The sequence below is a fragment of the Canis lupus genome, chromosome 18 (genome assembly GCF_003254725.2).
Source record: "Canis lupus dingo isolate Sandy chromosome 18, ASM325472v2, whole genome shotgun sequence".
NCBI lineage: Eukaryota > Metazoa > Chordata > Mammalia > Carnivora > Canidae > Canis > Canis lupus.
In genome coordinates this window covers 44,583,072-44,597,665 of record NC_064260.1, presented here as the reverse complement: position 1 = coordinate 44,597,665, position 14,594 = coordinate 44,583,072, and the positions used below count along the sequence as shown (strand labels likewise).

At 54.0% G+C, this 14,594-nt stretch overlaps 1 protein-coding gene across 9 annotated transcripts in view; it reads left to right on the top strand.

Annotated features, from left to right (window-relative positions):
• Positions 1–14,594, top strand: part of CD82 (CD82 molecule) — a 52,454-nt gene that overhangs the window by 15,636 nt on the left and 22,224 nt on the right. For 5 of the 9 annotated variants that reach the window (XM_035701253.2, XM_035701255.2, XM_049096245.1 and 2 more), the window contains 2 exons: positions 6,544–6,616; positions 12,442–12,524. In XM_035701253.2, the coding sequence (XP_035557146.2) occupies positions 12,462–12,524 (63 nt within the window). In that variant the 5' untranslated portion in view covers positions 6,544–6,616; positions 12,442–12,461. The remainder of the gene's footprint in view (positions 1–6,543; positions 6,617–12,441; positions 12,525–14,594) is intronic. The other 4 variants (XM_035701258.2, XM_025451943.3, XM_049096244.1 and 1 more) reach the window with 1 other exon arrangement.

Here is a 14,594-nt window from a genome sequence, read left to right as displayed (position 1 = left end):
CCCAGAGAGCCCTGCCCTTTCCTTCTCACCTGGGCTGAGCTGCTTTAGCTGGGTCTCCGCCAGGAAGATCCCCCTCCCCCTGCTCTTGGAATTAAACACTCGCTCCTGTCCTCTACCCTTGGCCCCATCTTTTCTGTGTTTTCACCTAAGGACCCACGAGAGAGAGAGAGTCCCCATACCCATGCGTGCAACGATTTCCTGTACTGTGTCTCAGTCATCCACCCTCTTTGACTCTGACTCTGTCCCTCTCTCTTCCCATCAGATACCCCTAGAGCCAAAATGGCTCTCAGGCCTAGTGGGGCTAAGAACTGTAGCCTCAGGAGGCAGTACTATTAGCCGCACATCTGTCTGATGCCCACCCTACCTACCTGTGTGGAGGAGATTAGGGCCACCAGGTAGTGCTCTGAGAGAGTCTATGCAGGAGAGTCTCCTGGGAAGGCTGTTTGGAGGAGGTGGCATCTCGGCTGCCCTTTCTCTTTCCTCCTGAACCCAGTACCTAGGGAGAGGATGCTGTGACTGAAGAGCCTGCCTGATGCCATGCGGGGTCCCTGACTAGAGTCCCCTTCCTTCTCCCTAGTTGGCTCCTGGGGGCCCACACTTATCACCCAGCCTCAGTCCCGTATGAACCCCAGCCCTGGCCCAGGGCTTAACCCTTTGTTAGCCACCTGCTGCAGGGCTCTGCGATGGCTGTGAGAGCTGCTCTCTGGTGCCTAGTGAGGTTCCAGAGTATCTTCAGTTGGTTGGGTTTGGAGGCTGGGCCGTGAAGCCCAATGAACTTGGGTTGGGCCTTGGCGAGGCTATTTTAGTTTCCTATCATTTATAAATGTGTTTCTGCAGGCTGTGTAGCGTGACGGCAGAGCGTTGAACTGGTGGGGTTCAAGTCCGAGCTCTATGGTCTGTGTGACCTTGGGCAAGTCCCTTTCCCACCCCACACCTCACTTTCTTCACCCATAAACTGGGGTTCACAGCAGTAGTCACCTCATCCGGCCAGGATGAGGCAAGGATGAGCAGAGCCACGCGAAGCACTTAGCACAATCTCTGGCAAGTAGTAACTGCAGAAATGTCAGGTTTTGTTATTCAGGACCCAAGACTATGTTCTGAGGTGCATGTCTTGTGTCTCAGAGGGAGAGCTGGAGGCTGGGTGCTCTTGAAAGTTATTGTGTTGGATTCCACGCATTGTCGTGGGCATGGCTCGGGGTGGGAACCCTGAGTGGCAGTGGCCACTTGGGAGCCCCTGGGAGGGCAGCCCCTCAGGCCTTCTGACCCATGGGCCATCCTAGAGGAGGCATGCTGTCCTCTTTCAGGTCGCCTGTGCTGGTCAGGCCCGGGTGCGTGTCCTGGTGTTTCAGCCTGCCTCTCTGCACCCACTGCCGTCACCGCTGGCTAGTGTGGGGTACGGGTTCTGAAACGCTTGTGTGTGAAGCCTGCAGATGCCTGTCCCTGTCCCTGGTTGCTCTGATTCTGTGAGCTCAGGACCCCAGGAACGGCCCCTCTAACGCCCGGCTCCAGTGACCTGGGTAAGGATGCTTGGTGGTAGGGAGCAGTATCACAAAGTGGGCAGGACACTGGATTCCAGAGTCAGAGGGTCCAGAGGAACACAGGCTCAGCTGGGCCACCATCTGTCCTGTGACAAGGCCCAGTGCCACCACCTTCCTGAGCCCCGGAGGTCCCACTTGTAAAGCAGGGACGATGAGGCCCCTCTCTCCACCTCAGACTAGGGTGGGCCTGAACAAGGCAAGGTTAACGAAGCATCGCTCATGTGGGGTTGCTTCCATAGGCGCTCATGTCATTCATCTGTCCCCCTCTGCCTGACATCTGTTTCATGATCTTGGGGACAACAACCTACCTGGGGCAGTTTGCAGGAAGCTCTGTGTCCTGCATCTCAAGGGATGGTCTTCATGCACACTCTCCTCCTGCCACGGAAGGACGGGCATCATTTTGCCTGACCCTTCCCACAGTCTCCTGTCTCTGTATGCTTCCCTCTGAAGGCTTGGCAAGCTGATTCCTCCTTCCTGGCCAAGCCTTGATGTGCCCATTTTACAGATGAAGACACCGAGGCTCAGGGTTGGTGGGCAACTTGCCAAAAGTCACACAGCTCAGTGAGATAGGGCTTGGCACTGAGGTGTCTCTCAATCCAGAGGCCATACGATGACCTGGTTCATCATTCTCTCCCCTGCCATGGGGCTGGGGAAGGGGCTAAATTCTGAAGGCCTGTCTGGGAATTCAGGTCTTCCTGCTAGAGCCCCTCAAATCTGGGGCTCCTGGACAGCCTCTCAGCTAGTTCTAAATGTCCCTCTAACTTAGGGTTTCCCAAACAATAATGCTGAATGTACCCAGTGCGTTAGGATGGTTGGTTATCTTCTCAGCCCTTGGGAACAGAGGCCTGGGCTGGTCACCTTGGACCAGGTGTGGTTCTGTCTGTCTACCTCAGGGTACCAAACAAATATGTCTACTTGTCTACACGTGAAACAGGTTGGGGAGCCCTGCTGGCTCTAAACAATTCCCTCCCTGCCCCCACCAAACATACTAAGCATGTACATTCCCCGGATGGATGGGGGCTCATGGTCCTCCCTGGACCTCAGTCTCTTTGTCTGAGAAATGGGGATGAAGTAAGTGATGTCAAAAGCATCCTTCTAGTGTTGTGGATCAGAGTGTGTAAGCCCTAGAACCAATGTTGGGAGGGAGCAGGGTCTGCCTGGGGCCCAAATAGCCTGCAAAGAAGGCCAAAAACAGTCCAGAAAGGGAGCTGTGGGGAGGGAGAAGTCAGGGGCTATGGCTCAGCCTCAATTTGAGTCTTTGGCTGTGTGGTGCCAGGTAGGGAGGCTGGAAGGCTTAAAGTGTCTGCTCTTCCTGATGCTGCACCCTCTGTGCCAGTGGCCTCTTCTTCATGGCCTTCTGGGCTCGTGGCCTTAGACAAGTCAGTGAACCTCTGAGTCTCAGTTTCTTTATCTGTTAAGTGGGAATAACAATATCTCGGGGTAGGGGATATTATAGAGAATAAATCAGACAGTGGGAATGGTATGATGCAAACTCCTCTGCCACAGTCTGGCCAGGGGTGGCTGCTGTCTACATTCCTGTGGTACCCCTGGCCTTTTTCCCTCAAATGCCAGAAGTCCACCCCAGCTCCAGGTGTTAAGGTCCTCAAGAGAACCAGAGCCTGTCACCCCGGCCTGTGGGGTCGTGTGGTAGGAGCCTTGGAGTCTCACTGGGCCTCAGAGTCTGCAGCTGTAAGACTAACAGGAGGGCTTGGGGCTTCACAATCCTGTGATTCCTGGGAGGAGTGAGTGTCTTCTGACCCCGGTTGGCAGAGGTGGTGAGATTTTTACCCTCAGGTAAGAGATGAGACGTGGGAGCTCAGGGAGATTCAGTGGCTCAAGGTCACACAGCTAATAGGAAGCAGAGCTGGGATTCAGACCTAGGTCTTAGGAGGGAAACGTGAGCCTAATCATGTTCGGTGGCCTCATGATTTTCCTGCTGCCCAGAGAAACAGCTTTTTACTTTTTCTTTTCTGTTTTAACAACAACAACAACAACAAAAGGTAAGAGCAGAGAATGAAAAATACGATAGTGAAGAGGTCAAAAAGCCAGCCCCTGGAGCTAGCTGAGGTTTCAGGAAACATATCACCTGTTACACATGAAAACAAACACAGCCACCTGTGGCCAGCCTCTTTTTTATGGGTGATCAGGACAAAGTCCAGAGAACTGGAGAGCTGAGTGGCTGAGGACTAGCTTGCAGGTGGAGAGCCCACAGGTAGGCGGGCTTCCAGAACAGAGCAGCCAGGCCAGGCTTTCTCATTCTACCTTCTGCCCCAGCAGGCGACTGAGCTCACGTGGTGCGATCAGTTGTCGACTCACCAAACTGGCTAGACCTCTAGGCCTCTGGCAGGCCCCTGAGGCATAGCCAGAGGCTCAGAGACAGAGGCTCTGCCCATGCGCAGGACAGAGGCCCTGTTCCTTAGGTCGCCCAGCCCTGCCCTGTTCAATCCCCACCCTGTGGCCCAGGCCTGCCCTGCTTTACCCTCACCCTCTTGCAGGGGACCAGTAGCCGTCACCAGCAGCCGCCACCCTCTGGCATGGAGGCCTCCAGGCCATGCATACATTTGGAGGCCTAATCAAGCCCCTCAGAGGGCTTTGGACTGTTGGTCGGAAAATCAACAACTAACTTCTGGATAGTAATTGTCATTATTGGTCGCATTTATTTGACACTCCCTGGGTGTCAGGCCCTTGGCAGATGCTAGTTCATATAAGCCCTGCCATAGTTCATTAGTAAGTCCATCTGACAAGTGGGGAAGCTGAGGCACAGTGATGAAGCGATTCCTCGAAGCCACACAGCTGGTAAGATGTGGCAGGTTTGGCATCCTCAGGCAGGGAGAGTGGGAGGAGCGGCCAGGGTGACCAGCATGGACTGAGCCCTACTAGGTACTGGCTGGATTGTGGTTCCTCTTCCTACCTGTGTGTGGTGGGTGGGTTTAGTTTTCCATCTGCTGAGAAAGGGGCAGTGCCACAGTGTTTCCCCAGGTTATGTGGCTGCTTTGCTGCAGCTCCGGGAGGGTTAGGGTGGAGGTGGGGGTAGGGGAACCCAAGGTTGCAGTGTGAGTTTCCTGTACCTGCATGTGCAGAAGGAAGGCCTGGTGAGCCAGGGCAGGGCAGCAGGTGCACTGGGCCCGTCCAAGTCCACCACTGTGTGCTTAGGCTTGATCTTTCGGTGTGACTTGGAGGCTCTTGCTCTCCATCCCCTCTGAGAAACGCAGTGATTTGGAAGGTCTTCTGCAGAGTGGATATTGCTCCCCGGAATAAATGACCCCAGAGGGCGTGAGCCTCCAGGAAGTTGGAGTTGGAGCAGAGGTGCAGGGAGCTTCATGGGAGATTCCCTCAAGCCCACCTACATCTCCTTCTGAGCAGAGGGACCAGGCCGTGCTGGAGACTGGGCTTGTGGCAGTGGGTCTCAACACATTAGAATCCTCTGGAAAACTTAAAAGATCCCAATGCCTGGTCCGTACCCCAGGCCAATTTAATCAAGATCCCAGGGAAGGGGGCCCAGGCATGAGCAAGTTGTACAGCCCCCAGGGTAATCCTGACCTATAGCCGAGATAGGAGATCAGCGGCTGCTCTAAGGCAACTGGGGGATGAGGGAATTAGGAACCTCTTGGCTTTCTAGGGTTTGTGACCCCCTGAAACCTGACAAAGGCATGTGCATCTAGAGAGAGTTCACAGCTTCCACCAGCTTCCACCTCTTTTCTAGAGGAGATTAAAATCCATTCTTGGGAGTAAGCAACCACCCCTTCCCATAAACCAACAATGTCATTTTTAAAGACTGGAAATCTCCAGTTACTGGATCAAGGTTGGTTTGTCCCATCACCTCTAAGCAATCTTTCCTGACCTCCCCAGACACCCACTTCCTTTTCCTTCTTTCCGCAAATACATACGGTGTGCTTAGCCCATGCTTGGAACTGCTTGGGGCTCAGGGATTGTGGCGAATGTGAACGGCCGTCCCCTGGAGGAGCCGTGTTCTAACGGGGGCTCTAGACACACTCGAGAACCCGTAAGCTAATCGCAGTGAGTGGGCCATGTGACAGGCCCCGGTGTCAAGGATGCTGTTCCTTACAGTGGGCAGCGAGCCTCCCTTGCTCCCTCCACCTGTACCCCTCACCCCCACCCCGAGATTCTGGTGACTTGGTCTGGGCAGAGTCAAGGGCCTGGATGTTGGCATGTTTTGATTCTACTGTGCAGCTGGAAGCGAGGCCTGCCGTGTGGATCAGGTGTTCAGGGGAGGCCTCTGGGAGGAGGGAACTTGGCCCATGGGAGGAGGAGGAGCCAGCGGAGGGCTTTGGGGGGAACACTGAGCTGAGAAGCAAGAGAAGAGATCAGCAAGAGAAGAGAGTAGCCTTAGGAATGCGTGTGTGTATGGGAGGGGGAAGTGCTGAGGACAGAGGAGCAGCGGACAAACCAGGCAAGGCCCCGCCGGCTCCATAGGAGCCTGGATTTTATAGGGACCATGTCGGCTACATCACGGTTACAGGGTTGTAGGCAGGGGAGCGACAAGGTCTGGTTTACAATTTTCAAACCCCTTGCCGTGTGAATAAGGGATTGGGGAGGATAGGAGTGGAACTTGGGACCCTCAGGGAGCTGCCCTGGTCCAGGTGGGAAGTGGGATTTGGGGCCCCGGCAAAGCGCTGGACTAGAGGACACAGTTTTGGGCTGTGGGATGAGAGGGAGCATGGGTGAGTGTGGCTTTCAGGTGTTTGGTCTGGGCCAGCAGGGGGGTCGCGCAGGGGCATCCCCAGCCCCTCCCCCATCTGCAACCCTGCAGCTCTTAGAATCCTTAGCACCAGCCCCCAAGGTATCCTTGAGAGCTTCTGGTTTGGCATTTCCTAAGAGGTGCTCCATGTGGTATTGAGGGCTATTAAGTGTAAAAATCGTTTGAGTTCAGCAGTGCTTGCTGCCGAGCATTCTGGAGATGTTAATAGGCTGATGTGCCGGTGGCTCCTGGGGAGAAGTGGCACTCCACCGACTGGGTAACAGCAATACCTTCTGTTCTTAACAGCGCGTCTTCTAGGACTCGTACTGAGGAGCCACACCCGAAACCACTGCTCCTGTCCCAGCCCGTCGTTGAACAGGTGAGGCGGCAGGCCCAGGGCGGGCAGTCACCGTGCTGTGCCTCGAACCCCGTGCTCTGCTAGAGCAGGGACTGAGCCTGCACCTCCCCACTTTGGGCCTGCAGGTGCCACGGCATCACATAACTCTTTTCCCCCCCACACTGTTTAGGACACGCAAGTTCTAGGATCAGGCTGGAGGGCTGCTACCCCATCCTCCCAAGCCTCCTACCCTACAGGTGCAAATTCACAGGCCCCGACACAGACAAGGGGTTCTCTTGAAGACACCAGCTCTTCCCCAGGCCCACTTCCTATACTCAGGGTCTTCGAGGAAGGTGAAGGAGCCTTGGCAATGGGTCCTGGCAGTTAGGGCTGGCTCTGAGGGTGCTCACCCCACAAAACCCCCACCCCACCCCTTGGGTGAGGACAGAAGAGGCCTGAAAATAGAGTCTCAGCTGACTCAGGGGCAGAGGGTATCAGTCCCCTTTCAGGTGGCTGAGCACTTGAAAGTTCTGGTGTTTTACATGGAAGTGTCTCTTCCCTTCACTCCTCCATCTTTCCATCTCCCCATCTCTCCATCTCTCCTCCATCTCTCCATCTCTCCATTCTCCTGTTTACCATCCCTCCAACTAGCCATTGCTCCATCCTTCTATTCCTCTATCTCTTAACTCCCCATCTCCTCATTCCTCCAACCCTCCATCCATCTTTCCATCATCCTACCATCCAGCCATCGCTCCATAGATCCATCCCTCTATCCCTCCATCTCTTCATGCTCATGTCCACCCATTCTTCAATCTAGCCATTGTTCCATCCTTCTTTTGCTCTATCTTTTCATTCCCCATCTATTCATTCCTCCATCCCTCCATCCCTCCATCCAACTATCCATCCATCCAGGCAGCCAGCCAGCCAGCCATCCTTCCATTCCTCTATCTCTTCATTCCCCATCCACTCATTCCTGCATTCCTCCATCAATCTACCCATCATCCCTCCATCTAGTTATCCCTCCATCCCCCATCTCCCCATCCATTGCTCCATCCAGCCACCCATCCCATCTTTCATTAGGTAACATTTGCTGGGGGCCCACTTTGTTCTCATAAATAATACATAGTCTTTCCTCTCAAAGTATCACAGTTCACAGGGCAGATGGGACAAATAAGTAGAACATTACTGTACAGCATCAGGAATTAGAATAGCAACTTCCATTTACTGAAAGCCTACCACATGCCAGGCATTTTAGCCACATTATCTAATTTAATCTCTGGACAAATATTCCAAATGGATTTTATTTTCCTACTTTTACAAATGAGTAAGGTGAGGCTCAGAGAGGTTATGTCATTGGTCTGCGATCACACAGCAAGGAGATAAGAGAATCACATTTGTACCCAGGCAGTTGAACACCCGAGCCTGTTCTGGGAACTGATCCAGTCGCCAAAGCTATTGGCAGGAAGCAGAGAGGGAGTGTGGCTAACCAACATGTGTGTTGGCAGGGACAGGCTGACGGTGGTAGAGACAAGGCTGGCTGGAGTAGGAGGTTTCCTGGAGGTGATATCTGAAGTCAGTCTTGAGGAAGGAGTAGGAGTTAGTAAAATATCAGCACAGTAATTTCATTGCATGAATTGATTTGGCGTAAAATTATATATTTGGTCAATTTCAATTGCAGTTGCTTAGAAATGGTCGATTTACCTGCTATACAGTATAACATCAAATAAGTATGGCCTTCCTATTGCTCAGACAGCTGTCAGTGGCTGTTCTGGAAATTTCCAATAAAATGTGCACGCGTGCCATTCCCTTGTGTTGTCGGCGGTCCATATAGCTGGCAGGAAAGCCTGGGAAGACCCCCCAGTATTTACAGAAAGTGCATACATGGAAGCAATACACTGGGAGACATTCCCTTTGTTCAGTTTTGTTGGCGGATGAAATCCTTGCCCCTTACTCCTTCCAGAAGTGCTGATGAAGGCCTGCCCCTGCTCTGGCCCACTGAGCCCCCCTGTGCCAGCACTGACCTCACTATCTGTTTATAGCGGTGGGTTCAGTTGGGGCCCTCACTCTACAGGTGAGGGGCCTGAGGGCCTGGAAGTCCCCCTTCCCTGTGCCCATGTGCTGGCAGAGCCAGTGTTTGAACCCTTATCTGGGGGGCCTTTGTCTTCTCCCTCTTGTCTGCAATTCCTTACATTCAGTTCTTGCCACCAGCTCGCTTTCCCCCAGGATCTCAAGCTGAAGGCGGTCCTGACCCTTGCTGCCTCTTACAGACACTCGTGTGTACCTCATTGGGTCCCCTGCATTGGGGACATCAACCAGGGGGCATGGCTGTGTGCCCCCGCAACTTTATTTAGGGCCATTATGGTGTGAATTTTGCATGCTACAAAAAATCTTTTTATTTTATTTTCCCAACTAGTTAAAAATGCAAAATCTGTTCTTAGTTCACAAGTTGTACAAAAAAAATAGGTGGCGGGTTGGATTTCATTTAGAGACCCAGCTGGCCACCCCTTGCCCTACAGCAGTGCTTATTCCCATCTCATGTATGAGAAGACTGAGCCTCAGATGCCCCCCGACCCCCTGTCCCAGGCCCTCTGAATCCAACTTTGTGGGGGAGGTGGTCCCATCGTGGCACCACCTGGGCATGTTCTCAGCCTGAGCTGACCCCCTGCCCTCCTTGGAACTGCCCATCTTCTGCTCCGTGGTGCTTTGAGGGGGAAAGTCTGGACATGGAGGGAAGAGAGCCTTTGCATCCTTGGATACTGGCTAACGTGCCCTGGAGTCGCCACCCCAAGCTCTGGTTCCCAGCACCTTCTTCTCCCCCAAGTGATTCCGGGTAGCCTCTGGGTCTGCCCAGATGGGCCAAACTGCCTGCCATTCCTGGGGCTGCCTGGCTTCTGTTCTAACATCCCAGCTGCCTCCTGGAGAGGATGGGGCAGCCTAAGGGGTGAGGCGGCCTGGGTTCTGTCCTTGCTGGTCAATGTGCTGGTGATTTGGGGCCAGCTCTTTCACCCCTCTGTGCCTCCGTTTGCTCCCAGGACACCAAAGGGGCTTTGCCGGATGCCTAGTACAATTTGTGTGAGTGTCCGAGACCAGCGATGTTGGTCAGAGTCTGGAGCATCAGGGGATACCCACTTAGCACCTCCACTTCCTTTTGCCCACTTGGGAATCCCAGCCATCCCCACAGATCCCTTTATACCGTCAAGCCCACCCCTGCTTGTGAGCTGTGTGACTTGGGTGGTTACTTCACCTCCCTGAGCCTCCCCCTCACCTGCTGGGCACAGGATGATTAAGGGGGATGCCCAACACCAGTGGCTGCCTGGACTCGATGCCATTCGAGGGCAGCTACTCCTCCTCACTCCCTGGGCCCAGAACTGACTCTTGTCCACAAACTTCCCTTTTCTGAGCACTCCCAACCCTGTGAGGCGGCCCTGGCAGCCCAGCCTGAGCAGAGGATGTGGGAGCTGAACGTGTAGAAACTGCTTTCCCGTACCCACGAGAAGCAAGCAGCAGTTGCCAAAGACCGTTTGCTACTTCTCCAATTGCACAAAAACCCAGTGCGCACCACTCGGTCCCTTGGCCGCCGCTAGAGCGTAGTGAGGTTCTTCCAGTAAAAGGGTGACGTTTCTGTAGACTGCTTGGGGTTCAAGCCTGGGTCAACCACTCGGGGCGTCCCGTGTCACTTACTGGGAGGAGACCCAGCCAGGCACACAGGTCCAGGTAGGAATGAAAAACATGCCTGCTCCATGTGAGAATCTTTCCTCTGCTGCTGTTCTGTTCAGCGCAAGTTTCCGAAGAGCCTGTGGCCTGTCAAGCGCTGTGCTGGAGAACAATAATGCTCCTTTATGTGGACCATCCCCTGCAGGGCTCCCTCGGGCCAGCCTGGGTCCGGGATCACTGATCTCTAGCCCTCCTGACACAGGAGAGTCCTTATTTTCCCCACTCTGGGTGTGGAGTAGACCCCAGGTGGCATTGCTGAGGCTGGACTTCCCTGACTTCCAAGTCCCAGCTTGGGACCCTTCTTAGACCCAAGCCTTGGACCCTGGTAGACCGGAAGAGCCATTCAGTCAAATCTTCCCATGTAGCACTTGAATCCCCCCAAATGATCTATTCAGACTTTGCTTCCATGCCACTCGTGATGGGGTGCTCATTACTACCCAGACAGCCTTTTCCTTCTCTGGACAGCTTTGTTTTATGTTGTGCCCAAATCTGACCCACAGCAAGGGGTCAGATCTCTAATTGAGATGTCAGAGAACTGGACTCCCTTAAGCCCTCTCCCCTATCCCGGGAGCTATAGAAAGTCAAAGCTGAGCTCCCCCTGGCAAGGATGATGGAAGATTATTATTTCCAGAAAAGGCAGAGGGGACCTCCTTATGGACAGGGGATGTTCACAAGGCTTAGGACTGTGAGTTTTACCCTTTATTACCCTTGCAGGAGGAAGAAGGGGTGAAGCCTGCCCCTCAGCCCTCCTTCCCTCTGCTCTGTGGCCTGCTCCCCACCTCCCCTCCCTTGGGGCCTGTGGGAACAGGACTGGGCCTCGTGCCTGCTTCCCTACCCCCAAGCCCAGCTCTGCCCAAGCAGCTGTCCTATGCAGCTGTCCTGGCCTCAGCTGCCCAGCGCTGGCTCCCATCACCCCACAGAGCTGAGAGCTGGCTGCTCTCATTCCTGGATTGTATGGCTTCAGGGAGGGGTGAGGGCAGCCGGCTTGCAGCTCCCCTCTTCCTCCTTGAGTCCCGCCCTGGCCTGTGGTCCATCAGTGCGGAAAGACAAACACCAGCGTGCTCTAGCATGGTTTGTGTTGTTTCAGAAACATGGGTGTATCACCCAGGATGACAGTGAAGAATTGGAAACAGCCGTGTGTCTAACCATCGAGTGTTGGTTACATGCTCTGTGATGTGTCTGTATCTGGGACTTTAACCCCTAGGATCCTTGGGGGCTCCTGCATGGGTTTTATGGGGCCTGAGAACCCCCGGAAATTATATGTAAAATGCTGCCTGTGCATGAATTTTTCTGGAGGAACCTGACCCTCCAAAATGTTAAATGATCAACAGTATGGAATCCTATGCAACATGTAAAGTTATGTTGTAGAACATTCTTCCAGCATACAGAGACAGTATATTGTAGAATGAAAAAAGCAGGTTACAAATCACGCTATATAGTAAGATCCCAGTTTTGTTTGAAACCATCTGTGAGACACACATGCTACAAGCATAACTACTAAAATGATGACAGTTTTTTTTTTTTTTATCTCTGGGGTGAGATAAAAATTTTTGTTGGATTCATGTTACTCTGCTGGATGTTCTGTCCGTTGGATGTTCTACAAACTTGTTCCTCTACTGGTTCCCATTGTGAGGAAATGGTGGAAGGAGCACTCGGTCCCTTTTCTGAGAGTCTGGACCACCCTCCCTTCTCCCCCAGCAGCCCCCTGGCCCCAGAGGGGGCTGCAGATCCGTGCCACAAGCTGTGGTCTCTTCTCTGGGTCTCCAGCAGTCACCTGCTAGCTTCCTGGCCTCCTAACTTTGACCAGCATCCATGTGGGTATTTCCAAAGCCCTAGAGGATCTTATGTAATTTCCCTCCAGGCTCCATTCCCTCTGGCCTGGTAGAGGGGCCAGGCCAGACTCCAACTGTCAAAACATCAAGCAACCGAGATGGCCTATAGGCCTACCCTGCCTAGCTGTGTGGCTTTGGGCCAGTCATTCAACCTCTCTGGGCCTCAAGGCGCCATAAAATGGGACCTTATGTTAGCACCTCCCTCTGAGATTGCTGCAAGGACAAGCTGGGATGATTTGGGGCTGCTGGGTCACTGATGCCCATCAGCTTTGTTCCCTTTCCTCTTGGCCCTGACCTACCTGTCTCCTCTCTTCTCGCCAGGGAGCTCCAGGACCGGCAGGATGGGGTCAGCCTGTATCAAAGTCACCAAGTACTTTCTCTTCCTCTTCAACTTGCTCTTCTTTGTAAGTATGACCAGCACCAGCCGACCACCTCCAGCAGAGACTCTTCCCTGGGGCAGCCCAGTCTGAGACCCTGCAGAGGCTCCAGGCCCAGGATGGTGGTGGTAGGGGGTGGTGGGTGGGGGCTGAGGCAGACCATTGCAAATGGAAGTGGGTGGGGCCAGCCAGGAGATCTCCTGGAACTTGCATTCCAGCTGGTTCTGTGGCAGGGCCCTGGGTACCTCTCTGAGCTGTCCCCTCTCCTGGAGCACTAAGGTCCTGGCTAGTCGGGGTTGGAGGTGGGCGTGGGTGGGGAAGAGCCCCCTGGGTGTCCCCTCACTCATCCGCAGAGGGTTCCCTGAAATCTTTCGTGCCCTGTGCTGGCTCCCCTGCTCTCCTGCGCCCCCTCTGAAGAATTTGCTGTTAGGATCCTAGATTTCAGCAGCCCCTTCCCCCCACCCCCACTGGGGGGGTTGTACCCTCACCTCCCAGACCGAGTGCAAGAGAGGCAGGCTTGAGGCCAGAGTGGGGACACAGTCCCCCTTACCCAGACCCACCCTGGCAGGCCTCACCGAGTCCCTGAGCCCCAGGGCCGCCCAGATGGAAGCCTGGTGTCCATCTGGAGCTGGTTTTCCTCAATTTTCCTCTCAGGCCTGGCACTGACTGACTCCTTTTGCTTGCAGTTGCCAGGATGATGATGTGTGTGTTTGAGTGTGTATGTGAGTGAGAGTATGTGTGTGAGTGTATGAGTGTGGACACATGAGTGTATGAGTATGGATGTGTGTGAGTGTATGAGCAATCGGTGTGTGAGTGTGGGGGGTAGGGAGGAGACTGATGCATGTGTGAGAGTACATGTTAGTGTGCACGTGTGTGAAAGTACATGCGTGTGTATCTGTGAATGTATGTGATGGGGCAGGGGGGAGAGTGATGCATGTGTGTGTGCATGCATGTGTGTGAGTGCATGTGTGTGAATGTGCGTGTATACATGAGTGTGTAAGTGTGATGGGGCAGCAGGGAGTGGCCCAAGAGGCCTTCCTGGGCCCCGGGGGGCTTGGGGGCTGTGTCTCCTCTGTGTTGGTGGTTCAACCTCTAGCATTTAAAAATCAGGCTGAAAAACAGGATGTTTTTATTATGATCTGATTTTATTTTAAAAAACTATACACACATATGAAGATATTTTGAGAGGAGAAGATGCCTCTTCTGACAGGGATTCTTGAGAATTTGGATTTTCTTCTGCATGCCTCTCTACATTTTCCAAATTTTCCACAATGGACATGATTTCCTGGGGAAAAGGCATTACATAGGGTTGTAGACAGTTTGGGAAGTAATCGTTCTTAATTCCCCCTCTAACTATAACCCAACACACAGGTGCTTACAAGTGTGCTCCTGGCACATGCAAACCCACACACGTGCACGTGCACACGCATGCATCCAGACCTGCCCTGCCGGTTGTCCACACTGGCTCTGGCCCCAGCCCCCTCCTCGGGGACAGTGCTGAGGCCTTGTGTGGCTGTCATCCAGCCAGATCTGGAAGCCACCTAGGGCAGGGCCTGGGCACCTAGGCTTCTCTGGCTTGACAGTCAGCTCCCTCCTGGCTGGGCCAGGGCTCTGGGAAATGGTTGCCCATACAGCCGGAGCCAAGCCTTCCCTGGCAAGTGCGTAGCTCCTGGGCCTCAGCCTGGCTTCAAGGCCACCTGGTCAGGACTGGGGAACAGGAGGGTCGGAATGCTGTGCTTCTATCCCTGGGACCCTAGGGATTGGAGCGAGGAGTCTAGGCTATGGCCTAGGAGGTGCGGGGGCTTGCAGCCCAGGGGCACAGCCTGTTCACCCCATGCAGTGAGAGGGAGGGGATAGAGACTTTGCAGAGAAAGGAAACAGGGTTGATGGTTTTGGCCAAGGAGTCCCTTCTCATCCTGCTCCTAGCCTGCCCCGTGGAGCCAGGACTGGAAAAGCTTGTCTCTGGCCAGAGCTTCGGGGGCTGGCTGGCGGGAGTCAGGTGTTAACTCCCTGTGTGCTGGGGCCCAGGATGGCCCCCCAGGATGTGGGGATGGGTGGGGCGGGAGAGGGCAAAGGAGAGACTTACAGGGACATTGT